The sequence below is a fragment of the Colletotrichum karsti genome (assembly GCF_011947395.1).
Source record: "Colletotrichum karsti strain CkLH20 chromosome Unknown Scaffold50, whole genome shotgun sequence".
NCBI classification, from domain to species: Eukaryota; Fungi; Ascomycota; class Sordariomycetes; order Glomerellales; family Glomerellaceae; genus Colletotrichum; species Colletotrichum karsti.
The window spans coordinates 144,641-170,719 of NW_024065950.1; the positions used below are offsets into that span (position 1 = coordinate 144,641).

At 56.4% G+C, this 26,079-nt stretch overlaps 8 protein-coding genes across 8 annotated transcripts; 3 read left to right on the forward strand and 5 right to left on the reverse strand.

The window, feature by feature from the left end:
- Positions 1–1,806: 1,806 nt before the first annotated feature.
- Positions 1,807–2,289, forward strand: CkaCkLH20_11690 (uncharacterized protein; the record flags this gene model as incomplete). Its single annotated transcript, XM_038894404.1, has 1 exon — positions 1,807–2,289. One exon carries the CDS (start codon positions 1,807–1,809, stop codon positions 2,287–2,289), a length of 483 nt encoding a protein of 160 aa, XP_038740252.1.
- Positions 2,290–2,992: 703 nt separating this feature from the next.
- CkaCkLH20_11691 (uncharacterized protein) lies at positions 2,993–4,574 on the reverse strand (the record flags this gene model as incomplete). The annotated part of the gene is made up of 3 exons (XM_038894405.1): positions 2,993–3,903; positions 3,950–4,255; positions 4,319–4,574. 3 exons carry the CDS (start codon positions 4,572–4,574, stop codon positions 2,993–2,995), a joined length of 1,473 nt encoding a protein of 490 aa, XP_038740253.1.
- Positions 4,575–8,541: 3,967 nt separating this feature from the next.
- CkaCkLH20_11692 (uncharacterized protein) lies at positions 8,542–9,246 on the forward strand (the record flags this gene model as incomplete). Its single annotated transcript, XM_038894406.1, has 2 exons — positions 8,542–8,750; positions 8,799–9,246. The coding sequence occupies 2 exons, from the start codon at positions 8,542–8,544 to the stop codon at positions 9,244–9,246; spliced, it is 657 nt and encodes a 218-aa protein (XP_038740254.1).
- Positions 9,247–10,277: 1,031 nt separating this feature from the next.
- Positions 10,278–12,452, reverse strand: CkaCkLH20_11693 (ubiquitin family protein; the record flags this gene model as incomplete). Its single annotated transcript, XM_038894407.1, has 2 exons — positions 10,278–12,122; positions 12,168–12,452. The coding sequence occupies 2 exons, from the start codon at positions 12,450–12,452 to the stop codon at positions 10,278–10,280; spliced, it is 2,130 nt and encodes a 709-aa protein (XP_038740255.1).
- A 642-nt stretch (positions 12,453–13,094) lies between these two features.
- CkaCkLH20_11694 (uncharacterized protein) lies at positions 13,095–14,402 on the reverse strand (the record flags this gene model as incomplete). The annotated part of the gene is made up of 1 exon (XM_038894408.1): positions 13,095–14,402. The coding sequence occupies one exon, from the start codon at positions 14,400–14,402 to the stop codon at positions 13,095–13,097; it is 1,308 nt and encodes a 435-aa protein (XP_038740256.1).
- Positions 14,403–15,350: 948 nt separating this feature from the next.
- On the forward strand, positions 15,351–16,926 carry CkaCkLH20_11695 (phosphatidylserine decarboxylase; the record flags this gene model as incomplete). Its single annotated transcript, XM_038894409.1, has 2 exons — positions 15,351–15,784; positions 15,831–16,926. 2 exons carry the CDS (start codon positions 15,351–15,353, stop codon positions 16,924–16,926), a joined length of 1,530 nt encoding a protein of 509 aa, XP_038740257.1.
- A 348-nt stretch (positions 16,927–17,274) lies between these two features.
- Positions 17,275–17,886, reverse strand: CkaCkLH20_11696 (nitroreductase; the record flags this gene model as incomplete). Its single annotated transcript, XM_038894410.1, has 1 exon — positions 17,275–17,886. One exon carries the CDS (start codon positions 17,884–17,886, stop codon positions 17,275–17,277), a length of 612 nt encoding a protein of 203 aa, XP_038740258.1.
- Positions 17,887–20,683: 2,797 nt separating this feature from the next.
- CkaCkLH20_11697 (FAD binding domain-containing protein) lies at positions 20,684–22,519 on the reverse strand (the record flags this gene model as incomplete). The annotated part of the gene is made up of 1 exon (XM_038894411.1): positions 20,684–22,519. The coding sequence occupies one exon, from the start codon at positions 22,517–22,519 to the stop codon at positions 20,684–20,686; it is 1,836 nt and encodes a 611-aa protein (XP_038740259.1).
- Between the last annotated feature and the right edge of the window lie 3,560 nt (positions 22,520–26,079).

Here is a 26,079-nt window from a genome sequence, read left to right on the forward strand (position 1 = left end):
GAGATCCACCCGACCGACAAAATTTCGGATCATTTATATCTCTATTGTGGGAGAGGATTCAAGATATTATATGTGTTCTCCGGCCGAGGTTTTCTTGAGGACAGTCTGAGCAATCTCGAATCTTCAGGCAGGATACCGGACCTCACCACCGCGGAAGCCTTGAATCAGTAAGCATAGGGAACCAGAGCAATGGAACGACTTCAATTTCTGACCTAAAAAGAGGATGTTTGCCCCCGAGTCTCATAGTAGAGACGTTGCGGACGTTAGATCTGCTGTTTCCGCCCTTGGGCGACAGTGGTTCTCACAAGTTCTTGAAAAGCTGGGTCTATCGCCATAAGCTGGATCAGAGGCTCCTTACCCCATGGCAGGAGTCTGTTAATATGGTCTACGAAGAATCATGGCCGCGAAGACTCCGAGAGTTGTATCAACAGTATCCGTTCTGGGCCCCGCAGCTTTTTGAGCTAGCCGAAGAGGTCAACGACCCTTCGCCTGTTACTCGATGGGATAGATACGCCAAGCGCAGGCGGTCTCAAACACAAATGTATAAGTGTGCATTTGCTGCTCTCATGGTAGCTGCCATCTCTGGGGTGTTGGCGACGATTCTCGCAGTTGTCCAGGTTTGGATCGCATACGAAGCATGGCAAGAGGAGAAGAAGGATGGTACCAGCGGACAGACGCAGTCATAAGGTCATGGGGGATATATTCGGATGTTGAGCACACATTGCTGGTCAACCCATCACATGTGTCCGCCATAAAGATATACACACGATATATTGACGGTCCGAATTTGGAGGCTTCTGTGAGACTTGATACCTTCGAATTCTCGGACACATTCCGACTTGTCCCGTCATCCTCGAAAGCTTCCTTCCATTATATAAGTGTTCATGATCAATTCATGACATTTGTTCCAGGTGTTCCTCTCGCGGGCAGTCACCACGTTCTCTGAAAACCAAGACGGATCGCCTTAGCAACTGGAACTGAGGCCTCGAAGTCCACCGCAGCCCAAAAACCTAGCATTCCCTCCGCAAGTGCTATAGGGAAGTATGGCTACTCTCAAGGATGCGCAGTCAAGCTGACGTCCCGCCTGCATCACGGCCACCCACCTACGATCCACACAACCCACAACACCCATGGCACTAGGTAGGCAAAAAAGACACCAAAAAACATACAACACCAGGTATTCGCTGGTCGTCACCGACCCAACTACTAATCCGGCCCTCACTGGCTTATCTATGGGAGAGCGGACGGGATCCCGAGTTCTCCAGTGGGTATGGTCGTATGTGACAGACACATGAAGCCAAGTTGACTAAGTACCTAGGCTCCAGCGAGATGCCTTGCGTTGTTGGATTTTCCTGGAACCCCGAAGTCATTGAACTATTTACTCATCCTTCGGCAAGGCCTAGCTAGCAATATAAGAAGGGACTATTCATCCGACAAGGTCGTCTTATGCTAATGGAGTCGTTATTCCTCAGTGGTTGCGTCGTTAAACACCACTCGTCCCTCCACTTGGATAGAACAAATCCCCAAGGTAGTTGAATTAGCCGTTCCCCGTCAACGTATATGGAAGTCTCAAGATTTTGCTGAGCAACGTGGTATATGTCCCTCGATTCGGCACGAACAGGCACGAATCAACGAAACCCCTGATCAAAATGATGCTAGATGAGATCGCGGGGTAGTTGATTCGAAATCTAGGGTCTCCGCATTTAGCAATCATCCTCTCTGCTGAGTTGATGATTTGCAGTAGTAGTACTGTGTTGGATGAACAAAAACTAGGCTCTACGATGGTGTTCATCAACTACCGTGACCATGCCGAAAGTGATCGTGCAAATCCCCTACCTCACCATGACTGGGGATCCCTACTTTGGTCTCTACTTCTGCAGTATGGAGAACCTCTCCCTCGGCGACCTCACCCTCGACCTGAGCGGCGGTCTCGGCATCCGCTTCGATCGCAATGGGGCCTTCAACTACAACATTAGCATAGGCACCATCACCATTACTAGCGCTAGTAGCCAAGCCATAGAGACCTGGAACATCGACGGCTTGACAATCGGTACCGTTATTGCCAAAGACGTCAGCGAGTGCGGTCTTCTCCTCCAGAAGGTTACCAACGCTCGAATTGGTCTCGTGAATGGCGATAACGTCGCTTCGGGCAGTGGATACACCGCCCTGCGCTTCGCCAATACTAAGAATAACTCCATTCTATCGAGAATCGCTGTAACGTGGCCATCTTGTGCGGCGTCGTCAGGACGATGGCGGGAGCGTGCGAATCGCGGCTCGCGACGAGTTTGAAAACACCCGGGACGTCTGAGGCAAACGATATCACCGTTACTGACAACCCCTGTGGCGACAACATCACCTGGGATATCATTGGCAATGCCGAGCTTGATATCTGCTAGAGTGTGTGGATGAGGAAGAAAACTCGGGGTGGGTTTAACTCTCAGATTCTCTGGAGCGGACTGGTTAAATCTGAGATGAACCACTAAGCTCGCAAGACCCCAGCATTCGACCAAGACGTGACAGCACTGGTATATTGATGCAGAAATCTGTGTACATGTCTCGTCCGCGCCTCGGCGGCGGACACTCCTTCTCCGTACTTTTTGTGAAATTCGTACAATCGCAGCGGCGGAACAGAAGGGTGGGACGAAACGCACCAGTCTGAACAAACAAAAAAGAGAGTAGATGCGTCAATTCGATGCGGTAGGTCCAAAGGTATCATAACGCTCGTGGCCGGACCAACCCTCCTCAAAAGCCCCCCTTTCCCGGTATTCCCTTTCGATGGAAGAAAAAAACACACGCGGCATCCCGTTCTATTCCAAAAATGCCAAACTCCGAAATCGCCCAGGCTCGACGGTCCGAACCACATTATTACGGCCTGGAACCGCTTACAACTCCTTAGCCCCGGCGACAGCCGCAGGATCGGTACCGCATGGGCTGTCGCTATGCTTCCGGGGGGGTATGGTATCATGTTGTCCTGCCCAGCAGACTAGAAAAATCATTGCGCGCTCTGCGACCTCGACCGATTGCCGTGTCGATTGGGTCGTGGAGTGCTGTGGCTGTTGCCCTCCCGTCCGGCGCCAGCTCGCACCGCATCGGTGTAGCTGGGTATCGGGGGATGCGAGGGCCCCGCCGACGCGGCCACCGTGGCGCCTCGACTCCTGTTAAGAACCCGAATGAGAGGCGTGTTCTCGCTATCGGTGCTGTTGCGGCGGCTTCCGGCTTCCGAGGAGTCGGGACTCGTATACTCGGGAGGAGGGTTCAAGGCGTCTTGAAGCCCAAGCCCTACGACGCTTTGCCCTTCGTGCCCAGCGTTGCGGCCGCTGGGCTCACCACCCTCATCGCTGGGCACAAAGTGCGTCAGGGAGATGTCAGTCGGGCTTCTCACGGGACCGGGGCTCCTCGGTGGTAGTACTCTGAAGTTTCCGCTTCTTGTGCGTCCATGCGTAGGTCCCAGGCCAGTCTGCGAGTAAGACTGCGTCTGCGTGTGTCCCCGTTGCTGTGTCGTGTTGCCAGTGTAACCATCCTTGCGCCCAGCCTCCAGGAGAATGTCCCCCTGCTCGGAGCCGTACGGCGGAGGAGGCGCAAGGCTGCCGGTCATGGGGGCGAGACCCCACTTCTTGACGTTGGCCTCGATGAATACGAAGCCGGCCTGGCCAAAGTTGACGTGAATGATGCAAGGACCATTGGCCCCGATGGCAGGGAAGAAGTTTTGTGACTTTACACCGTGAACGACATCCTCCAGCTTCTTACCGTTGCGGGTGAAGAAAATGGTGCCCGTTCGGGGTCGGTAGCCAACGCCAATGACGTCGCCTTGTACGTATTGGGGAGCGTACGGGGTGGCGTTGAAGGGCTGATTGCATCGACGCTGGCCTGTTGACAGGTATGCGGCGGAGTGTTTGTGGAAGCCTAAAGGGTTAGCTGATGTAATAGAATTCGGACGAATCCATCATACCAGGTAGTCTGAACAGCGGATACGGCTTGGTGGCCATGCCGATACTGATCAAGGTGTTTTCGGGCTTGTCGTAGATCTTGGCCTCCCAGTAGTAGACTTCGTTTTGTTTTGGTACAGGGAGGTTGCTCATGACGGTGCATTCGGAGTCGAAGAACTCGATTTCGGTGCGGGCTTCGACGAAGCAGTTGGCGATTTCCAGCTCGGGCTCGAACTCCCAGGCGGAAACGCCCTTTTCTTGGATGGCGAGGTATTGCGATAAGGATATATCGGTCTGGAGGGACTCGGGCGGGTTCGCGTTGATGAAAGCTAGAGTCGTTGGTCAGTCAGGTCATTCGTGTGCGGGTGCGGATGCGGCGGCAAGTTGGGTACCTTTTGCCCGCAAGTACTCAGTCCGTTGCATGTCGTCCATGGACTCGAGGGCCTCGGCCTCTTCTCTCGCGAATGCCTGCTCATCGTCGTATTCGCCGGGTCGACCGATGCGATCGAGAAAGATGCGGCCGCTTGCAGTGTATCTGAAGAAGTAGATGACGAGGAAGATGACGGCGATAAGAACGGCGGAGCCAAAGGAAGACAGCAATCCAATGACGACGCCGTTCAGGGCTGATGACGGGATTGTCGGAGCCATGACGGGCAGGCGGCGACGGTCGTCGAGTCAATCCGGTCGGTCGGTCGGTCGGTCGGGGGAGGAATGGAATCGGTCGATCGAGAGGAGGGACGGCTGGCGTCACCGCCGCGAAAGCAGCATTCGGGGGTCGACTCGACAGTGGCGGATTGTCGCAAGCAAGGGCGATGGATAAATAAATAAAGAGTAGAGAAAGAAAGGAAGATCAACGTCGACGGACGGAAGGGAGTGAAGGCAAGGACGAAGACGGAGGCGAAGAAGAGATGTACGGATTGAAGCGGAATGGTTGGTCGAGGACCAGGTAGATAGGTAAGGTCAGACGAGCGTTGTCGTCGGCGTCGTCGTCGTCGGGCGGTTACTAGCAGGGCAGAGGTCGCAGTAGGATGGATCTGGAGGGCGGGCACCTGGAGAGCGGTGCGGTGCGGTGCGGTACGTGCAGACTCGCAGAACGGTTGGTGCGGTGCTGATGCTGTGCAGCGGTACACAGGCAAGCAGTCGCCAGTTGCTATGAAGACGAGCCAAGTCGCAGGATGATGGGGGCCTGGGCTGCTCTTCCAAGGTTCAAGTCTGTGGCGGGTCCTCAGCTGAGAGAGATCTGGGCTCTGGTCTCTCTGCTCTGGGCTCTGGGCGCTGTGCGGCGCAGTAGGCTGGGCCGTCCGTCGTAAGGCAAGGTACGAAGTGAGTGCGGTATGCGAGCTAAGGTACCTTGGGTCGGGCAAGGTTAAAGATAAGGCGAAGACGGATGGACGGGCGGATGGGAAGGACGGAAGCAGTTGGAATGCCAGTGTCTCTATGCCTATGCCTATGCCTCTGTCTATGCAGGACGGGCAGCGTACAGGGCGTCGCAGTTGCAGTCGCAGCCGCAATCGTAGTCGCAGTTGTCGCAGATGGGACGAGAACCGAGGGAGGAATCGAAAAGAAAAGAAGAGAGAAAGGCGACCGGGCGTCTGTCTGGTTTGTTGATATTGTGTGGCTGTTGCTATTGGTGTTGCTGGATGCTCGCTGTCGCTGTGTTGGGTCGAGGGGCGGTGGAGAGGGATGGAGAGGAGAAGATGGCGGATGAATAAACGATGATGACAAGACGAAAAAGCAACGAAAACCACAAGCAAGGGCTTTTAGTGGTTCAAATCAATCCAAAGGGCGGGCGCGGCGCAGCGCGGAACAGGAACGACTTGAGAGAGAAAAAAGACCGAGATGGAGGCAGACGGACACTGAGAGAAAGTCGTCGGTTCAGGTTCGAGGAATACTGCTTCTGCTTCGTACACTCACAGTCAGCCCCCCAAAACACAAAAAAACCAGGAGGGGGAAAAAGAAGTACGAATACCGGCGACGGCGGGCGTTGGCACAGGTTCCCTGGACATGTACTTGTGGCCAAGGGGCAGCGGTACATGACTAACTTGGAAATATTGTTAGCATCGTGCACCCGTTTTCGGCTGCGCATTCTAACAGGTGGCGGGGGAATCCTCGTACTGCGGAGACGCCGCGCCCAGTTCTTTTTTTCTCTCTCAGGTCTGGCACCTGGCTCCAGGTCGCGCTGCCCAGTTCCCGTCCGCAGATGACGCTGACTGACGGGTCCCAAGCTCCAGCTTTCCAGGCCCGCGCAGCACGCGGTAGGCTGGTAGGTACATGTCTTGCTGCGGAATCCACCCGCGAACGGCATGTACCTGGCACTACATAGTACACTCGCAGATGGATGATTAACCCACTACCCACAAGCCCAGACCGAAGACTCCGATATCCTGCAGCAATAGTGTCCTTAGGTATGTACGGATAGCCATGGAAGCAAACAAGTTCAACAGACCGCCCCGAATCTACGCTTCTTCCTCCCGTCCTCCTCCGTACTCTGTGGAAGCACCGGAGATGTACGGGGAGGGGACGGAAGAGGAGAAAGTGACGAAATCAACCAACCAGCCAACACAAGACGCCGCCGTGTGTCACTCCCTTCCGGTACCGAGTATCAGCACCCCGGCCATTCATTCTTTGCGTCGCGTGCCATCCGTCCGTCCACCGTCCACGTCCTGTTACCCCTCAGCCGCCGCCATTCCAGGCTCCCCGTTGTCGCACTCTTCTTCACTCTTCCATTGTCACGGAATACTATGACTACGTCCATCACCATCAGCCACATTCTGTCTTCGTCCGGCGCCCCCTTTTCCCTCCTCCACGCAGCCATACCCATCGCCGCTAACGGCCAACAACAGCCTCCCACGCAGTACGCATAAACACCGTCCGCGCGGTTAAGCCTACCTAAGTCTAAGCCCAGGCCAAGGGGTGGAAAGGGAGGAGGGGCCGCGACGAATCGATCTTCCGACTTGTCAGGGTGGCTGGCAGCCCCCGGGCGTCGCCCACTAGTTTCATCGCGGAGGAGAGAGAGCAGCATTGGGTTTCATGCTCTGGCCGTCTTTGTTCCCAAAGAGTTCCCTCGTCGTCTCGAAGCCGCCCGTGCTCAGCCGCATCCCCTTTTTTTTTTGATTTTTATTCCTTTTTCAAAACGTTGTCTCTGGTCGTGGCAATTGTCCAATAATGCGTCTCTTTGTTTTCATGAGAGACACTCTTGGAGAGACATGTGCATGCCTGGCTAGAACATGTGGTAGTGCCCCTCGCCGTCCCCGTCCAAATCCAAATCCATCCCCCCTATTGTCATGCGTCCTTCTCTTCAACGTTATGCGGCAACGGCTTCCATCAAAGCTCTCCGCAATCGTCCAAAGACGGGCCGACGACGCCGAAAACGCCCAATGCTTCCTCCATCCATCTTCGTCTTTTTCGGCCCACGGCGCCCCATTCCACCAGCGTCCGTGTCGTAGTTCGGGTCCGGCCCCCCCATCGCCCATCGTCCATCGTCCAAGGGGCCTAGGCACCTACCGTTTTGGTGCCAAACCAAAAAAAGAAAGAAAAAAGACAGTGCTTCATCGCCATGGACTCCCCCGCGGGGCTTTCCTGTCAAGGTGTCAGTCAAATCTCGTGTGTGTTGGAACACCACCGGGCGTGAACGGCGTCCCGGACGCGCACTGTCGCTAATCGGAAGCACCAGGGCGATGGGGGGCGGGTGCGGGTGGTGGGCGCCCATCTGTGATGCTACGCTTGTTTGTCGAACGAAGAGAAGTGTGACGGTGTGACCCCGCCCGTAGGGCGCCCCTGCATTTTCCCACTTTACGGGAGATCGCCGGCCGGCATGGCGGGATCCACTTCGGGCCCGGTCCCCCAGTCCCGACTCCAGTGCTCCACTCCGGCCCGGATAGGAAGCCACACTGCACAACATTCACCGCAACAGAAAGCGCGTTTGCCATCTCTTCAACAACTGTAAACACAAACTGTCGTCAGTGGAAGTTTTCCCCCTTCACCAAACTTTCGCCTTCCTCGCTCTGAATCATGGATCTGAAAAACTCTTGCCCAGTCAGTGATTGTGACGAGTCTTCAACCGCGACTCACACGAACCGCAAGTCACAATCACTCATAAAAGAAAGACCAAAGGTAAAGGATAAAATGCGGTCCACACGAGCCAGTGGTGGTGATTCGCCAATCTCTCATCCAAGCCATCTCCGTTGATATTCACCGACGCCATCACGGTTCATAAAAGTTGGGTTCTAGAAGCCATCTCCGTTCCCTTTCCCACCAGTACTTTAGGACACCCCCGGTCTCTCTTCTCTGTCTGTTTTTCCCACTATCCTTTTCCAACAATTTTCAAATACCCTACTCGCGACCCTTCTCCGAAAAAAAAGGTATGGTCGTGAAGGTGTATGCCACCGTTCCCTTTTCGACCTTCGATTAAGACATACGCAATCGCCGAACTTCTTTAACATCTTCTTTCCTGTATTCCCTTGGAGAATCCTCTCACAACGGTGCGGCTACAATGCAACAGGCAGGCTATTACTACGTGGAAACACGTCCGATCTGCAGACATTGGGTGTTGTATAAGTGCAACGAACGACAATGCAGGTTCCGGCATGAGGGACCCGGAGGCCTCTATTACTGCCTGAACTGGCTCAGAGGCGCCTGCCCGAACGGCCAGTTTTGTTCGCAAATCCACGGTTCCGGCCCGCCTCCCTCCGTCGACCTCAAGCGGCTGAGGTGTCCGACTCTGGACAGGGAGGGAAGGTGCACTCTAGAAGACCGGTGCCCTTACTCCCACGAGGAATGGAAGGCCGAGTACTTTGACCGGCCGTGTCCTGCCGAGTTGAACGGGTATGTGTGTACAAGCAGAGGCTCGGCTTGTAAATATACCCAGCATAGGCCCGTTGCCGATCAGGCGCAGGAGGAGCAGCAGGCGGAGGCTCAGGTCTCTTCGCCTCCCGAGACGGTCTGGAGAACGAATCCAGTCATCTTCGATGGCACTTGCGGCCGCCGCCCCAAGCCCCGCAACGATAACGGCCCGGACAAGGCGAAGACGGAAGAGCATGCTGGTGGTGCTCCCTCTCAGCCTGCTCCCGCCGAGCCCGCCCCCGTTGAGCCCGCCCCGGTTGAGCCTGCTCCCGTCGAGGCTGCTCCCGCTGAGTCGGCCGCAACAAACAGCACCAGCCGCAGAAGCGGTACCGCTTTTAGAACCCCCCGCCCGCGCCAACCCGGGATGGCCGATTCGGAATCCGAGCACGGTGACAGGCCAACCTACAAGAAGAGCCGGGCCGATGAGGTAGAGGTTGAGCGACGCCAGAGAACGCGCTCCCGGCGAAATACGCGATGAACGGTAAGTGAGTCTACCTTTACTCGAGAAAAGGACGATTGAATGCTGACTGGTGCCTAGAGTGTCTTCCTCGCTACGTTCGGTCAGGTAGGGGCTTCTTCAGTTTTCAATTGCCTCACGAGAACTTCAGTGCGCTGAAGGGATAGGGAAGCGGTGTTCACGAAGGAGGCGCTGGACATTAAACCAATGTTTTCCGGCCTTTATTTTTTTTTTGCGTTAGCTAGAACGATTTTTTTCCCTGTGAATGAACTCATTTATGATCACAAGACGTAAACTGGGCATAGCTCCGCTGGCAGTCGTCGCGGTTCAACACATACATCGTCATCCCTCATCATCCCTCATCGCCCATATCACCACCCATCATCACAACCATTCTTCCTCTTCATACCCCAGCACACAGGCCAAGAATACAATGAAAAAAAAACAGAAGAAGACGAAACACACACAGAAAAAAGTGCGCTCATCAAGGGTTCCAAAAATTAAAAAGGATAAGTTTTCTCCTTTTCTCTCACCACGGTTTCAAAAAATTGTAAGCCTGTGATTCCCCTTGGGATCCAGCCCCAAGGCCAGCCTGCCGACGTCCCCCAGGCAGGAGGATCAAGAGAGTTGGCAAGTCTCCCCGTGAAAACCAGCACCAGGCTCGGGTTTGGCTTGGTGAAGAAAAGAAGAAGAAGTTTTTGGGAGGTCAGCGGGAAGATGGAGGGGTATTTATAGGGTTTGTGGGAGGAGGGCTGGGTTGTCGTGTTGAGGGCTTCACGACTAAGCATCACGACTAAGCGGTCCAAGGTGGTGGATGAGGGGGGCGGAGATATGATGTCGTGGTTGAGAGTTCACTTCAGGGACGTGGGTGCAAAGGGCGAGTCACACGAGGGGGAGAAGTGGCTAACAAAGAAGAAGTTGATGATCTACAAAGATGCTTGTGTTGATTCCCGCGATGCCAACCAACGCTCTACACCCGACTCCATGCGAAAGGGACGCCTCCACGGCGTCCACTGGGTAATCTGTATTTTACAACGATACTCGTCTCATTCTCAAATCGCCACCAACGGCTGATGCTGTTGCTGCTGCTCCTCCCTTGGCTGCTCTCCCTGGGTTTCCTGTGTCTGGTTCTCGGAGTCGTTTCCTCCCGTCTCAGTCGTCTCCTCGTTTTGGTTCTCCGTGTTCTGGGCATTCGCTGCCTCCGCAGCGGCGGCTGCGGCGGCAGCCTCTGCCTCTTCTCGTCTCTGGCGCTCGGCGCGGGCCTCGGCCTCGAGATGAGCGATGTGGCGCTCCGCGACGCCAGGCGCGATACTGGCGAGGAAGAGAAGGCCGGCCCTTTCAAGCCGACGCACCTGATCCATCAACCAGTTGCCATTGTCATGTCTGCGTTGATCCACCAGTCTGGCCGCAGCGCGTGCCGGGTCGGGCTGTCCGTTTGCTCCGATGACATCCTGTCCTTGCCGGGGCCGCACTGGCTCATTGGGGTTGTTCGGCGCAGCCAAGGGGATCAGATTCTCCATATGACGTCTGACCGGTCCCACGGCTTGGTCGAAAAAGCCGTTCAGCAGACCCGTGTTCAAGACGAAGATGCTGAGGGCAATGAACACCACTGCAAACCACCTAGACCAGCTGGCGTTGGGCGAAGTGAACCACCACACGAACAGCCCGAGCCTAACAATCAACCAGAAGTGAGGCCACACTTGCGCAATCAATGGAGCAATGCCGGGGTTGTTTGGGTGGGCTGGTACAGCCGCGATAGGAGGTTGTCCCTGCGGCTGAACCTCTGGTTGAGGTTGTGCCTGAGCAGGCTCGGCTGGTTGGGCCGGCTGCTGCTCATCTTGGGGTACTGCCGGGTTTGGGAAAGGAACCCACTGGGTCCGTCTCCTCAAACCGGTAGTAGCTTGTGCCGGATTGTAGAAGGGAAGAGGCTGGTGTCTAACGGTTGGTGTGTAGTATGTTTCTGAATTGTTGTTCATGAGGATAGCCCGGGGTCCTTGCGGCGAGTTCAAGATGTAAACCTCCGGGCCGCTCGGCGATTGCCGCTGCATAGAAGCCGAGTGTCCGCTGCCGCCGCTGACTGAACGTGCGGTGGGATCGGGCGTAGCACGCCGGCTGCTTGCCCTAGATCCCGGCGTAGGGTAGTAGGGCGTCGTCACGCCGACTGAGCCATTGGCGAGAGAGGTGTTCGAGGCGCTCCGTCGCATGGCGTTGGTCATGGCCAGAGTTGCTTGACCAGCATCGGCGCCTCGGAGTATGTTGTGCACCTCCGAGGCCGACAGCGGCGCGGTACCACCCTGGCCGTGAACATTCAACGAGCCGCCGATAACAGTCTCGTTGACCGTCACACGGTATGGCTGCCCGTTCGGCATCACGCCCTCCCTAACATACGTGTGCGCATCCGGGTTCGCAGGACTGACCCGGCCGCGTGTGGGGTCTGCGGGATTCGCGGGCGCGTTGGGATCACCAATGCCATGCAGACCCAGAGACGCCCTCATAGACTGATTTTGGTTGATTTGCTGGCTGGCCATAGCTCTATTCATGGCCTCACGATGTATTCCATTCATCCACGCCGCCATGCTCTGGTGCTGCTGCGCCTGCATCTGCTGAATCTGCTGCGGCGTCAGGTTCGAGGGTATCTGGGACGGCGTCGGGAACGGCAGAGGATTCGAGGTCGGGTTCAAGGGAGTTCTCCTGGTAAAGGCCGCGGCCGTAGGCTGGCTTCCATGGTGGTGCGCGTGGTGAGGTTGACCGCCGGCGTTAACGGGAACGTGGAACTGGGCGATCGGCGGCGCCGGGCTCGAGCCGCGAGCGAGCGCCGGTGTCGGTGTCGTCGAGCGGTGCGTTTCCGCGACGTCTCGGAGAACGAGATGAATAGTCTGCTGGTCGGTGTTGCGAATCTGATCGGTCAGCGTTGCGCGATGTCAGCAGGGCGGGCAGCTTACGACTTCCTCTCCGATGACGTTCAACAGAGTGTCCCCGTCCTGCTGCAGGGGCCGTCCCCTGTAGATCAATCGTTGCTGAGCATCGGTCGGCTTGAGAGGCAGCGACTGACGGATCTTCTCTTTCAGCTGGCGAACCGTGGTCGAGGCGGAGAGACCGGGGAAGACGAGAGGCCGGCTGGAGCTCGCGGCAGTCGATGGCGACAGCACCTGCAGATTTACGGACAGGTGGTCGGAAGGGGCCTCTGGCGCAGGCAGCGCGGTCGAAGACGGGGCTTCAGAGGCCATAATTACGGCCTATCGGTCATGCCACGCAAAGCGCAGGTTGGCAGCTTCGTCGAGTGACCGCCGAAATGTGCGGGAGGTGTCTGGTGGTGGTTGCGCGCGAGGACACGATGCTCATGTCACCGCCGTTGGTATTGGAATTTTAGGACATGTGTTGCCCTCCGACTGCAGACAGTATCGGTAACGTACCTAGCTCAGGTACGGAGACCCGCTGGCCTCACTAAAACGGGGTACGTACCCGGTCCCTGGGCGCCGGGAAGCCCGATCCATGCACGCTGTCCCAATTGGACGGAAGGTGACAGCTGGATTATGTAAGCCTGATGGGATGCATCTCATCGTCCAAGCCAATCATGCACTTCTCTTGCTGAAATCAATTTGATGTCTATGAATTGTGCTGCGCAGATCTAAGGCTCTCTGTCTCGTGAAGCCTTTCTCCAAAACACACTGGCAGTCTATTGAATTCTCATCCGAATTCCTTCCTTACTTTCGTCATCCCCTTCCAATATTCCGATTCGTAGTCGTCCCCGTTCCCATGGCCTGTCGCCATACGCCGCCGCTCATCATGTCTTCGCATATCGACCTCGCTCCATTCGTCATCGTCAATGTAACTCCATGCTGCTGTTGATTTCGGTCTCGCTTCTTCGCTTAATCTTCCTCTTCCGAAACGTCATTGCTCGTGGACTCTTGGGATTCCGAACCACCGCTCGCAGTCGACTCGTCGTCTCCGTCCTCGCTATCTCGGTAATTGTCGTTTGCTGTGATGTTCTCACTCCTGAGTTTCTCGTCTGCTTTTTCCAATTGGGCAAGCTGGAAAGGCACACCGGGGCACTTCTCAAGATGCTCTGAATACTCAGCTTCAGAGTGTACCACGTTGGAGGCATTTTGGTAATGGTGCCAGACCTCATTCTTACTGAATTCTTTGAGACTGTCTGGAATCAGTTGCCTCCAGTTAGGAAGCTTCCAAAACTCTTCGGAGAATGTCCAGCAGCTGCCGCAAGCGTAGCCGAAATCTGGGCCAGAGTTTGAGAGAGATGGGAACTTGCAGACTGCAGTGCCTAGGAAATAGTCTCCTGAGTCGTAGTCTGCCCCCGCAGAGCTCAGACGCCGACCGGGGGGCTCCAACTTCATGGAATGGATTCTCTGAATGAAGTCGTGGCGACTACATCTTTCGAAGTAGGAGTCGGCTTCGGCTTCCTCTGTCGACGTCACAGGATCTCCTGTGAATATATAAGATATGTCGACGAAAGGAGGGGGTGCAGGCTTCAACAATGCCAACGCCTCCTCTGATCCATGAATCTCAAGCCCGAGTTGCTTCACTTGTTTCGCACTTACAAGGCGGTTGATCGGCCCCAAGTTACAGTGATATTCCCAAAATCCGTACGCTCCCGGAATCACTCGCATGATGGGGATGGTGCCGAGCTGGTCGTCGCTCAAGGAGAAGCACTCTTTCGCGAGACTCGGTGTCGTCATCCAAAATGCGTCATTGTATAAGACACACGTGGGGCAAATGCGCTCGCAGGTTGGTAGGAATAGTAGTGGCCCGAAATCGAAACAAGAGGCACACTTCTGCGACCGAAGCACTTGTCGAAGAGACGCTGCGGAATGGTGACTGATGATGTTGGTCTTTCCGAGAGCTGTCAAGACTTCGGGGGCGTGTTCGATCATGTCGATAAATGCAGCTAAGCCCTCTACTATAGTCTTCCCCTTTCTTGAAGTGCGCATCAGGCGGGAGAGACTCCGGAAGTCGAGCTGCTCGATGATGAGGAGTTGAAGCTCCGGGGGTAGCTGATCGATATTGCCCAGCCTCGAGTGACTGGAGTCGATGCGCAATGTTGATGGCTGAGCAGGCAGAACTGTGATGCAACCGTCATAAACTTCCTGGAGCCAAGAATCAGTCTCATAGAGACGACTGTCGGCCTTCGGTGAGAGGGAAGGCAAGGATTTTGTGGTCATACTGGGCAGGTGCGGCCGCGTTGGTCGTAAGGCCTGTTGTTCGCGAGTATATCTGTAATTTATCTCGATTGCGAGGTAATTGACGCTATGACGATTTGAATGAGGTAACTGTCAGAAAACTCTGCGATGAATAGGAGGGGTTGAGGGTTGAGAAAGGTGGTTGATGGATGGGTGTTGTGAAATCGGCGAGGTGCCTAAGGTAGGTAGGTAGGTAATTAGGTAGGTAATTAGGTAGGTAATTAGGTAGGTACCTTAAGGTACCTTACCTGAGGTGGTCAGAAAGCTAAAGAGGGAAGTTGCTGACTGAATGGCACCTGCTGATTTCTTTTTTATGTGCTTAAGGTCTTTTCGAAAAATTGAGAGAGAGGTTGGTTAACTGCCTGGAGACTTTGGAGGTTATCTACCTTACCTACCTCGGAAGAGGGAAGTGGGCTTTGTTCCAGGTGAATGTCGTAAGGTAACAGGCGAGCAAGATATCTGCAGGTTTTATCGGGCTGTTCTTCAGTTATTTCTCGATGCTTGCTCACTTATGAAAAGAGGCAAATGTCTGCACTTCGGAGTATAGGTACTGATTCAAATTGTGTGTGAATGAGAATAGGGAGCTGCTCTCGTTTTGCCATCTCTGTGAGGCTCTCCCTAGAGTAAGAAGTCCGAGAGGGAGAAACAAGTTTAGTCTTTCATCGAAACGCAAGATATAAACTTGATGTCTCAATATTGCTCATATACTCGGAAAGGTCGTAGTGGTTGAAGTTGTAAGTCGTGTGTCCCAAAACAGACTAGCGCGTTCACATGGTTCTCGCTGCGTCATGCCACAGCTAAAGCTCAACCTGCAAGTTCTCATCGCAAAAAACGACCTCGCCGCCGACGCAGCAATTGTCGCCCCCCGCAAACCCGGCAGAGCTCGCGGTTCGGATTCCTCACCACCGATTGAGGTCTTTCAAACGCATCATGGCCACGCTGTACGCTCGACAGAGCCAGCTACGGGCCCACCTCCTCCACGGGCCCTTCTCCTCGACCCGATTCTTCTCCCAGCAGTCGCAACACCGCCCGCGCTTCTCCTCCCGCTTGAGGCACGCCCTCAAGAACTCCAAGGTGCAGTGGTACCAGATCCCCGTGGGGGTCGGTATCGGCTTCCTGGGCCTCGTCCAGTTCTACAAGGTCTCGTCGCGCGACCGAGAGAGCCAGGAGAGGTCCGAGGTCCAGGATGCGGCCCCCAAGAAGCGCGCAAAGATCAGGCCAGACGGACCGTGGCAGGTCCAGGTCATGTCTACTCTCCCCCTGAAGGCCATCTCGAGACTCTGGGGTCGGTTCAACGAATTGACTATCCCCTACTACCTACGCATTCCCGGTTTTAAGCTCTACTCATGGGTTTTCGGTGTCAAGTAGGTCACACCATCGCGTCCCCGGAGACGCTGCTAACCTCGACAGCTTGAACGAAGTCGCCGAGCCCGATCTGCACGTATACCCGAATCTCGCCTCCTTCTTCTACCGTCAACTCAAGCCCGGTGCCCGACCCCTCGACCCGAACCCTCACGCGCTGCTCTCCCCGTCCGATGGCAAGATCCTGCAGTTCGGCCAGATCCAGGGCGGTGACATTGAGCAGGTCAAGGGCATGACATACAGCGTCGACGCGCTCCTCGGAAAGAACACTCCTACGTCCAGCATCGCCAGCGGCTGGTCTACACCGCAGGAGGCCGAAGCCGCTAGGATCACCGACAAGGACATCTCACCCGACGAAGAAGTGGTCAAGACGGACGAGGAGTTCGCCCGCGTCAATGGCATCTCGTACACGGTTCCCAGCCTGTTCTCTGGCGCAGCAATGGCCAAGAAGGCGGGCTCTCTCAAGGACGAAGCCGCGGGACCCCCGTCACCCTCTGCCGAGTCCGAAGTCCGCGCCGACCTCGCCCTGGGCGAGAAGCCGTGGTACGATGTGATCTCTCCCGAGAACAAGACCTCTCTCTACTACGCCGTCATCTACCTCGCCCCCGGAGACTACCACCGCTTCCACTCCCCCACGAACTGGGTCGTCGAGCGCCGTCGCCACTTCGCCGGCGAGCTCTACAGCGTCTCGCCCTACCTCCAGCGCACCCTCCCCGGTCTCTTCACACTCAACGAGCGCGTCGTCCTCCTCGGCCGCTGGCGCTACGGTTTCTTCAGCTACGTCCCCGTCGGCGCCACCAACGTCGGCTCCATCAAGATCAACTTTGATCGCGAGCTGCGCACCAACAGCCTGACCACCGACACGGCGGCCGACCGCGCCGCGGAGGAGGCTGCGCAGCGCGGCGAGCCGTACTCTGGCTTCGCCGAGGCCACCTACGCATCAGCGAGCAGGGTTCTCGGCGGCCACGCGCTGCGCAGGGGAGAGGAGATGGGTGGTTTCCAGCTCGGCAGCACGATTGTGCTGGTGTTTGAGGCGCCTACGGAGAGCAAGACGGCGGAGGACCACACCGGCTGGAGATGGGCCGTCGAAAAGGGCCAAACGGTCAAGATGGGCCAGGCGTTGGGATACATTGACGAAGAATAAAAATGTCTCGGAAGACACATGCCATGTACACATATAATCGACAGACAGAGTCGAATGATACAACGTTGATCTAATTAGCTGTATGAAATCTATGACTTGGCGCTGAGTCTGTCGCGCCAAGCGTTGAACTGCCAAAAACGGATGTCAGATCTTTATTTCAGCCACAATTCCCAATCATTGGTCGTCACCGTGCTTGTGCATCCCGAGAAAAAAAAGGTTGAAATCATTCAATGCGTAAATTCATTAATCGCGCTATTCTATACGACCCGATTGGGGGGTCCGCTGTAGTAAACTCCGCTAAATGCTGGTATGTATCAACACCCCATCTACACCTCTATGCACCACCGTCTAAGAGCTGTAGGACTTGAAGATCTCCTCGATGGGCTTGAAGTCCTTGGGGCCGGCGTCGCCGGTCTTGCCGCCGAAGACGAGCTGGGCGTTGAGCTTCCAGGAGGCCGGGACCTTCCACTCGGCGGCGACCTGCTGGTCGACGAGGGGGTTGTAGTGCTGGAGGTTGGCGCCGAGGCCCTCGGCCTCGAGGGCGGTCCAGAGGGTGAACTGGAGCATGGCGTCGGACTGGTTGGCCCAGACGGGGAAGCGGTCGGCGTAGAGCTGGAACTTCTCCTGCATGCCGTTGACGACGTCCTGGTCCTCGAAGAAGAGGACGGAGCCGGCGGCGCCCTTGAACATGGCCATCTTGCCGGCGGTGCCCTCCCACTGGTCGGCGGGGACGATGGCCTTGAGGACGCCGGTGGCGATGTCCCAGAACTTCTCGTGCTCGGCGCCGTGGAGGACGACGACGCGGTTGGACTGGGAATTGAAGGAGGAGGGGACGTGGGCGAGGGCCGTCTTGACGATCTCGTCGATGCGCTCCTTGGAGATGGGGAGGTCCTTGGAGAGGGGGTAGTAGGTGCGACGGGCCTTGATGGCGTCGAGGATGACGTTGGCGTTGCCGGACATTTTGAGGTTTCGGGGGGTGGTTGTGAAGTGTCTGAGTGACGGTTTGTTTGTGGTGGTTGTGAAGAGTGGAGCGAGTCTGCGTGTTGTCTGGAATGCGATTCGAGTGATGGAGTTCATGGCTTCCTTCTTTCCCCTGTGGACGAGAGCAGCAGGTCTGGATGGTTATATACTGCTGCGAGGCAACGGGATGAGCTACCACCTTGCCTTGCCGTCTCAGAATCCGTTGGAAACCCAACCCCCACATTCGAACAGCGCAGCAACGAGAGCAAGCAACGGACCAGCATGAGAGCTCCAACAACCCGCCCGCCAGCCGCGGGACCTTGCCCAAAACTTGGCTCCATCCGGGCCTTCAGGCGTCCCGATCATCAGACGGCGGCTCCATCGTGATTCGTGACTGGGCGCTTGACGCAGGGCCGGCCGCTGAGCAAATGGTGTGGTAATCAGGGACGAGATTACCAAGACAGCAGCAAGCAGAGAGCCTAGGATCCTGGGGGACCTGCGACTCTCAAACTCTGGGGGCCTCGCTCGGCCGCCGCGAAGGAAATGGAATCGATAACGTGCTTCTGGCGGCAACACCCCCCTACCTTGTCAAACAAATTGTCATGCGGAGTTTTTTCTTCTCTCTCGACTGCGGCGCTGAAGAATCATCCCTGCTTGGTTCCTGCCGCTTGGCCCGTCTGGGAAAGGTGGCGATGGCAAAGCGGAGGGAAGCGCAGTTGACATCATCCCTTTGGCGGGGTACACCTCGTTTTCGGGGGCTGTTGACTGTTGAGCGATTGCCTTCCATTGACTTTTAGAGACGGCCAGCGGTTATTGCCAACTTACGCCGGCAGACACAGCATGCTGTTACTGTCTACCAATTCAATTGTTGAACATCAATCTTGATCCGGTAGTATCGCAAAATTCGGGAAAAGATCCCAACCTGGACATTATGCATGCAAACACGCAGCGAAGCGGCCGCGCGGGATTGCGAAAGCGACCAACGACGAAAATTCTAGAACTGCGCGCCCTCCAGCCTGCCTGCCCCTCCTCCCGAGCAACCAGGGCGGTGAGAAGAGCCAACCACCGCAAAACCACCCTTCAGTCATCCATCAATCAGCCGTCCCAGTCAAGCTCGTGTCCCAAGATCAACCTCCCCAGCGCCACTCCCGATGGCAGACCCTGCGGGTATCGTTGCCGGACCTGGTCCTCTTAGTCCGGAGGAGCGCTGCGTCGTTGCCCCGCTGCAGTGAGAACCCAAATCCACATGGCGATGGTCGTGGTTGCTTAGGAGATCGGGGGAGTCCCTTACGATCATCGAAAGATGGGTTTCGCGGGCGGGCGGTGAATCATCCAGGGAAGAAGGAGTCAGAGGACAGGCGGATTGATCCTGCGCCTACGATGTCTTCACCGAGCGCGCGGCTCGGAAACCCTTCAGCTTTCAAATCCGCTTACATATTGCATCCCGACAGCCTCGCAGAATGCATGCGGTGAAAAGACGAAAGGATAATGTAATCGGCCGCGCGACTCATCGAATCCTTCTCGACAGTGACTCTCTCTGCGCGCGCGCGCGACATCCTCTGGCAGACAGGTAGCACGCCAGCCGATGACTAGTAGATGAATAAGCCGAGGCCCATCGCTCCATAACCGCGCGGGAGACTCCACCCACCACACACACCTTCGATGGCGCGCGGTCACGGACCCCCCAAGGGGGCAAACACCAGCGCCCGATCTGTGCCGCGGCGATTCCGGAATGGACACCGTGGGAAGCGGATTGGTTCCGAGTCGGAATTAGAAAGCGCCGCGGGGCTTTCCTCTTTGGCCCCGGCCGGATTTATGTTTGCGGGATTGGCCTGAGCCGGTCCGAATCGCCGTAAAGAGCCCCCCCGGGTCGTTGACTTGTGGTGTTTCGGCGGTCGCAGTCGAGGACGGGGCCGCCGCCGGTCTGGCTGTGTCTTTCCGGGCCGTGTGGTCTGCGGAATGCGGATGTTCATCACGAACGGCCCGGTGCCGGCGCGGGCCTGATACTCGGGCGGTGCGGAGGCTTTTGCCATGATTGTGGATTCGGCGATGATTTCGTAACCGTTGAAGCCATACGGGCGGGAGAGTTTCCATGCCGAGAAAAAGGATTCGGCGATGACGGCCCATGCCTCCTCGTTTTAACTCCGTCATGTCCGTGTTCATAAATAGTCCGCCCGAAGGCCTACGCAACCATAGCCGCGATGCTCGTGAGTTCGTCAGGTTTGAGGACGCCAGGCCACCACGATGTGGCGTGTCACCTGGAGTCGACTCCGACGTCGGATCACCAACGCCAACAGACGCATCACGATGTGCCTCGAGAACGCGCCATGATCACACCACTAATCTCAAGGAGAAGGCTGCATAAACTGGACGCTCATTGATAGATACTACTACACATGTACTAAGCGCTCACATTAACGCCTATCCAACGAATGCTTCGCCCGTGGCTCTAGGGCCATCTCAAATGCAACCCATGGCCTATGAACCCCATGAAATCCCTGTCTCGCAACAGTAGTACAAGTCTTTTAGACATAAAAAGTTCAACCCGCCCGAAACGCCGTCTAGGTGCTTTTGCGCATCATGTATCACACCCATGTCCTTCATTTTCGTCGCCATGCGCGGCTCGACGCTTTAATCATCTTACGTCCGATGCCCGAGGCCGCTGCCCGAAAAAGCCGAGTCCGCGGCGCAGCGAAGATCGACCGCGTCAGCAGCCAGCCGCCCATTCGTAAATCCCCGAGTCGCCGTTTTCGGGACATGCGGAGCTGCGTCTGCATATAAAAAAGACGGCCCCGCCTTACCACGTCTCGGCGATGTACTGGCCGGCCTCCTTCTTCAGCTCCCAGTACTTCTTGGCTTCCTCACGCTCCAGGTTGCCCTTCTGCATGGCCACGTCGACAAGCGCCTCCTCGACGCCCTCGCCCATACCCCTGGAGCTGCCGCACACGAAGACACGGCCGTCGACGGCGTTGGCAATGTACCAGACCAGGTCGGCCTGGTTGCGCACCTCCTCCTGGACGTAACGACTCTCACCACGACGGCTCTGGACGACACGCTTGACCTCGTCCTCGTGAACGCCCCACTCGCCGCTGTAGATCTCATCCACGAGTGAGTCACGAATGCCCTGAAGGACCCAGACCTTGTTCGCACAGTTGGCGGTCTTCAGACGACGCTGCACGAAGCCTCTGAAGGGGGCGATGCCGACACCGGCACCGATGAGCAGCATGGGACCATCAGACACGAACTGCTTGGCCAGGGGGTTGGCCATGAGGCCCTTGAACATGGGGATGTAAACCTCGGGCGTCTCGCCCTTGCTCTTCGCCTCCAGCCACTTGTGCGCCTGTCGCTCAAAGAAGCCGGAGCCGATACCGGTGCGCATGCCCCGACGCCAGTCGGCGTCCTCGTGGACGGTGACGGCAATCTCGATCAACCGGTGGGCCTTGCCGTCGCGCGTCTTATAGGCGTCGTGGGGGTCGTTAGAGAGCGAGTAGAAGCGGGGCATCAAAGGCTGGAGGACAGAGAGCAACAGATCCAAGGGTGGGTGGGAGCTGGGGAATGCGTTCAGGATCTGGGACAGAGAAACATGGGGACCGGTGCGGAAGTCGCAGAAGACGCCCTGGCCCTCGGCGGCGCAGAGGTAGGTGAGCAGCTTCTTCTCGTTGGTGTTCTCGGCGTACTCGGCCATGACGCGGAGCAGCTGCTTAGTCGGGGGGTAGGACTGGATGTCGGAGCACCAGGTAAGCAGGTCCCGGCGGGTGGTTACCATCTCACGGGCCTGGTCGTCACCCCAAACGGTCGGCCAGCGGCCCCGTGTTGTCTTCATGAGCACGGGCTTGTCCCGGACGAACCGGGGGACCATGAGGGCGTCGAAGACGTCATCGACGTTAGCCTTGTCGTTGGGAGCCGTAACACCGATGGCACCGCCAACTCTGAAGTCCATATCCTCCTCGCCCGGATAACTTGTGATGTCGAGATCGAAGTGGTAGGTGCGCTTCTCGGCGCCGGGCTTGGTCAGCTCGCGAGTCGAGTCGATGCGAGCAGCGTAGACGTGGTAGGGAGGGTGCGGTTGCACGTATCTGGGCGGCTCTCGGGTGGTGTCGACGCCATTGAGGGTGAAGTCCTTGAGCTTGTTCTGGACAGTGGCGAGGTCATCCTTGGGAGAGTCAACTCCTAGTGAGATGGCAGAGTCTGTCGGGGAGGGCACGTTCGCTGTTGGCCTCGGCACCGGCTCGAAGAAGACGGTCTGCTCGGGCATGTCGGCAATGTTGGTCAACGTGGTGGGAATCTCGCCAATCTTAAGAGCGAGAGACTTGTATGCGTCATTGTCCGGGAAAGGAATCTCCTCGTACTGCAGACCGTCCTTCTTCGCACCCAGCTTCATGCAACAACCGCCACCGCAACATCTTTGGATCAATTGAGCCGTGGACTCGCCAGTGATGCGCTGGATGTCTGCGGGGGATTGGGCAATCAGACGTGTAGAAGCGCGTCGCCTGCGGGGAGGCTGGATCTCTTCCTCCTGGTCCTCTGACTCTTCCGAGTAGGTAAGAGAAGGGGCGACGGAAGCGGCAGAGGGCTCCTCGGGGATGCAGCCAGAAGTTCCCATCAGGGACGAGGCCATGGCAGTGGTGGCCATTGTGCTGTGCATCGCGTGCGCGTGTGGTGGGTTGTGGTTGTGGTTGTGGTTGTCTAAGTGGCGGGTGTGATGATGAGGTACGCGATTGTGGTGGGTGGCAGGGGTGTTGGAGATTTTCGCGTGGAGGATGGCGTAAAGTGGTCGTGAGTGGTGGTAGGATCGAGGGGCGGATAGTCAGTAGTTATTGAGCATGCTGAGGCGGACAGGCGTAAGTGTGTAGGTGTGTGTTGACGTTTTCGTTATGTACGGCTGAAACCAGTGAGGAATTCTTGATCAGATTATTTTGATCAGATAAGCGGCAGTGCGTGGTTATATCAGCGGAGTGATGTGGGAAGAAGGAGAAAGTGTAATCGGGGGGAAGGAAAGGAAATAGGTAACGGAGGTGAGGTAGACTAGATGTAAGGTAAGGTTTTCCCTGACGTGGAGGCCGATGAGGTAAAAATGGACGAAGACGGGGCCAGACAAAGCCAGGCCTGGAAAAGAAAGGTCGTTGAGTTTGTCGATCTCGAGCCGAGGACTTGCTTGCTGTACTTCGTGCGAACACACCAGCACCAGCACCGTACCGTGCCAATATTTTTTTCGAATATTTGTCTCTGCCGGGCGACGGACGTGGACGTAATTTTGGAGGGGAATTGAGGAAAAATGACAATCCAAAGTGGCCGTTTCCTTTGGGGCGACCAGGGGGCCCTGGAATGCCCCAGTTTGGCCTAGCCGCCACCGGTCTGGACGAGTGGGTACCGTGACCCTTGGCCGACCGCAGCCGGACAGTGCCCAAGAATTCTTTTGGTACTGCCCTCGAAAATGGTCCCGTCATTCATGCTCAGGCTCGCCAAGTCGGCCTTGGCCCCCATCTACGAAAATACACCAACGACACGGCTTCGGTATTCGTACTGTATTTTAATAATGGGAGGTAATAGTACGGATGATGACCAAGGGATTTCGCCCATGATGACTCTGTATTACGGCAGCCAAAAAGGCTGAGCCGAAATGATAACATGCGAAAAGCCCACCGCATTCCAGCGTATCGCTATCGCATTCGCAGCGCCGTCAGCATTTGTCTGTGCTGCGTCACAGTTATCAATCGCATCTGGAGGCAACCTAAGGCATGTCAATTGTCCAAGCACAGGCAGGAAGAGGAAGAGGAAGGCATGAGGCATGAAGCATGAGGTCTTCCTTCCGATGTCGCTTGCTAATTGCTGGCTGCATTCAAGTTGGGCAGTCACGCTCGTGCTCGGTCTCGTTCCTGCCAGTAAAGCACCCGTGGACCTGCTTTCCATCTTAACCCAACTGCCATACCAAAGTATCAGCTGTCAAACCTTCACTGGTTGGGTAAGGCACCTAAGGTAAGGTAGGAAGGACTGGCTCCTATCTTTTCTCCTTCCACATTCCGATCCGCTCCTTCCACCCCACCAAGACCGCCCTTTCCCCAATTGAGGTCAACTTACCCGCGCCTCGTTGCCCCCTTTCCCGGCTGTTCTTGCCCGATTTCTTCCACAGTACGAAGGACTCGGTTTGCTCCTTCTCCCCCATTCTTGCCTCAATTTATCAACCGAGGTGTTCTGATCCGACCCGGCAGCCGGGAGAATAAGGTCAGGTCAGCTTAAGGACGGTTCGCTTACTCACTGCGTAGTAGTACACACCCACAATTGTTGGGCTTTCCAGGCTCTGCTGCACAACGGTGGACTCGTCCCGCACCGCTGGAAAATGTGACGACTGGCATCGCGTCAAATCCCCAAATCGTCCAGTCCATCGGCGCCAACAAGACTCTGGACTGTGGGGTTTTGCCATCACCAGATGCACTAAACAGATCACCACCCTTCTACTTCACTCCTCCGGCTTCGCTGACCATTCCGGCGTCGTTCATTTCACCATTTCCCCTCTCAATCACGCCCTCCTTCATCGTCTCCGCGATGCCCTAACCTCTGCCGTGCCGTCGTGCAGCCGTCAACGCACGATGAGGTGGCCGCATCCTCCACTACACCACCACAATCGCTATCGGAGATGCCATCTCCAAACCTGATGCACCACTTGCAAATTCAGCTCCACTTCAAGGAAAACGAACCTCAGAGGAGCTCCATGCCCTTCGCTTCTTCGCCATTACCGATGCCGTATTATCTACGGATACGTTACGGCGTATCGCAACGTCGCAAGCATATCGCCAGGCCCTACGTACCACACCACGCACTCTCAATATACACCGTACAGTGTCACCCAACACGTTGGATCAGCCACTCCGAAGTCGTGTCCCTTCGGTTCCAGACGGTAGGGTTCGTCCCGGCCAAAGCGACACCCCAGACGGGACCTCAGGACCTCTTGCTTGAACTCAGCCCCCGGCGCCGACGAAGCCACGGCTAATGAAGCAATCTCTCCGCGCACCACGCTCGTTCGATGACAAGGCAAAACCAAAAATATCGTGTCGCAATATCCTACCTCTTTCACCGCTCACCGAACATGTGCGCTGAAACTCAGTCAGCGCCCGGGAAAACTCTTCCTGAGTCAGACCACCTACCGACCCATCAGCCGTTGAATCGCCACTTGTTTCCGCCGCCTTCCACTCCCCATCAAAAGGGTCTTGCTAGGCTAGGTACTGTCTCGCACACTGTCTTCCGATGCCCGTCGCCTGGTGGATCTCCGTTTGTTGCGTTCCGATTGTTGCGCGTCAACCGTCATTCAAATGCCCAGCCCAGTGCCGAAGACGGCAGCACTGCGCATGGCTGACGAAAGAGCCCTCGGAATGCGACACTGCGCACCCGCGGAAGCATTGGGCAAAATTCGCCGGCTCCTGCTGCATGGTACGGCAGCCCTGCCGTTGCCGAACCGAGCAATTCCGTCCTGGCCCTCCACGTGCCCCCTCCAATTCACCACCGCTCCGCAGTCCGCTCAACAAGCCGTATCTCGAAAGTGGACTGGAACGGCAGCTGCCACTTCTGCAGCTTCGGCTCCGTCGGTCTCTTCCGCCGTCTGTTGACGTGTAGAGCCGTCCTCATGTCACGTCCTCACGTCACGCTTCTCTCACACCACGGTTTCGGACTCCCATTGGAAAAGCGAACTGTCCGTACCAAGCCGAGGAGCACCGAGCCGGGGAAGGCAAACCTTCATGATGCCCAATCGAACAACGGAATGCTAACTCTACCGTCCGATCCCTGCCCGTGGCATTCGTCCAATCATTCCTGGTCTGGTCAGTGGTTTGACTTTTGTTCCGTCTTTGTCCAAATGCGAAGCGTTAATCTTATCGTCCTGTTATCAATCTCATCAAATCAATCGCATCTAATCTGGTCAATCTCCGAGACCGGCTTCGCTGTCAATTCATCAAAGCTGCGCCAATCCTCTCAACGCAAACGCCAAACCTGAGATTCTGGGGCTGCTGCAGTCGAGGCCCGCTTGTGTCTCCCTGCGCTCAGTCATTGTCGCATCCTCATTTCGACGCGTTTGGCCTTGTTGGCCAGCCTCCTTCAGCTAGCCGCTCCACTAGACATTTACTACCACGACCCACGGCCCAGAGACATGGCATGGGTTCGATCTGATAACTTTATTCGCTTGTCACTCATCAGAGAGGACTG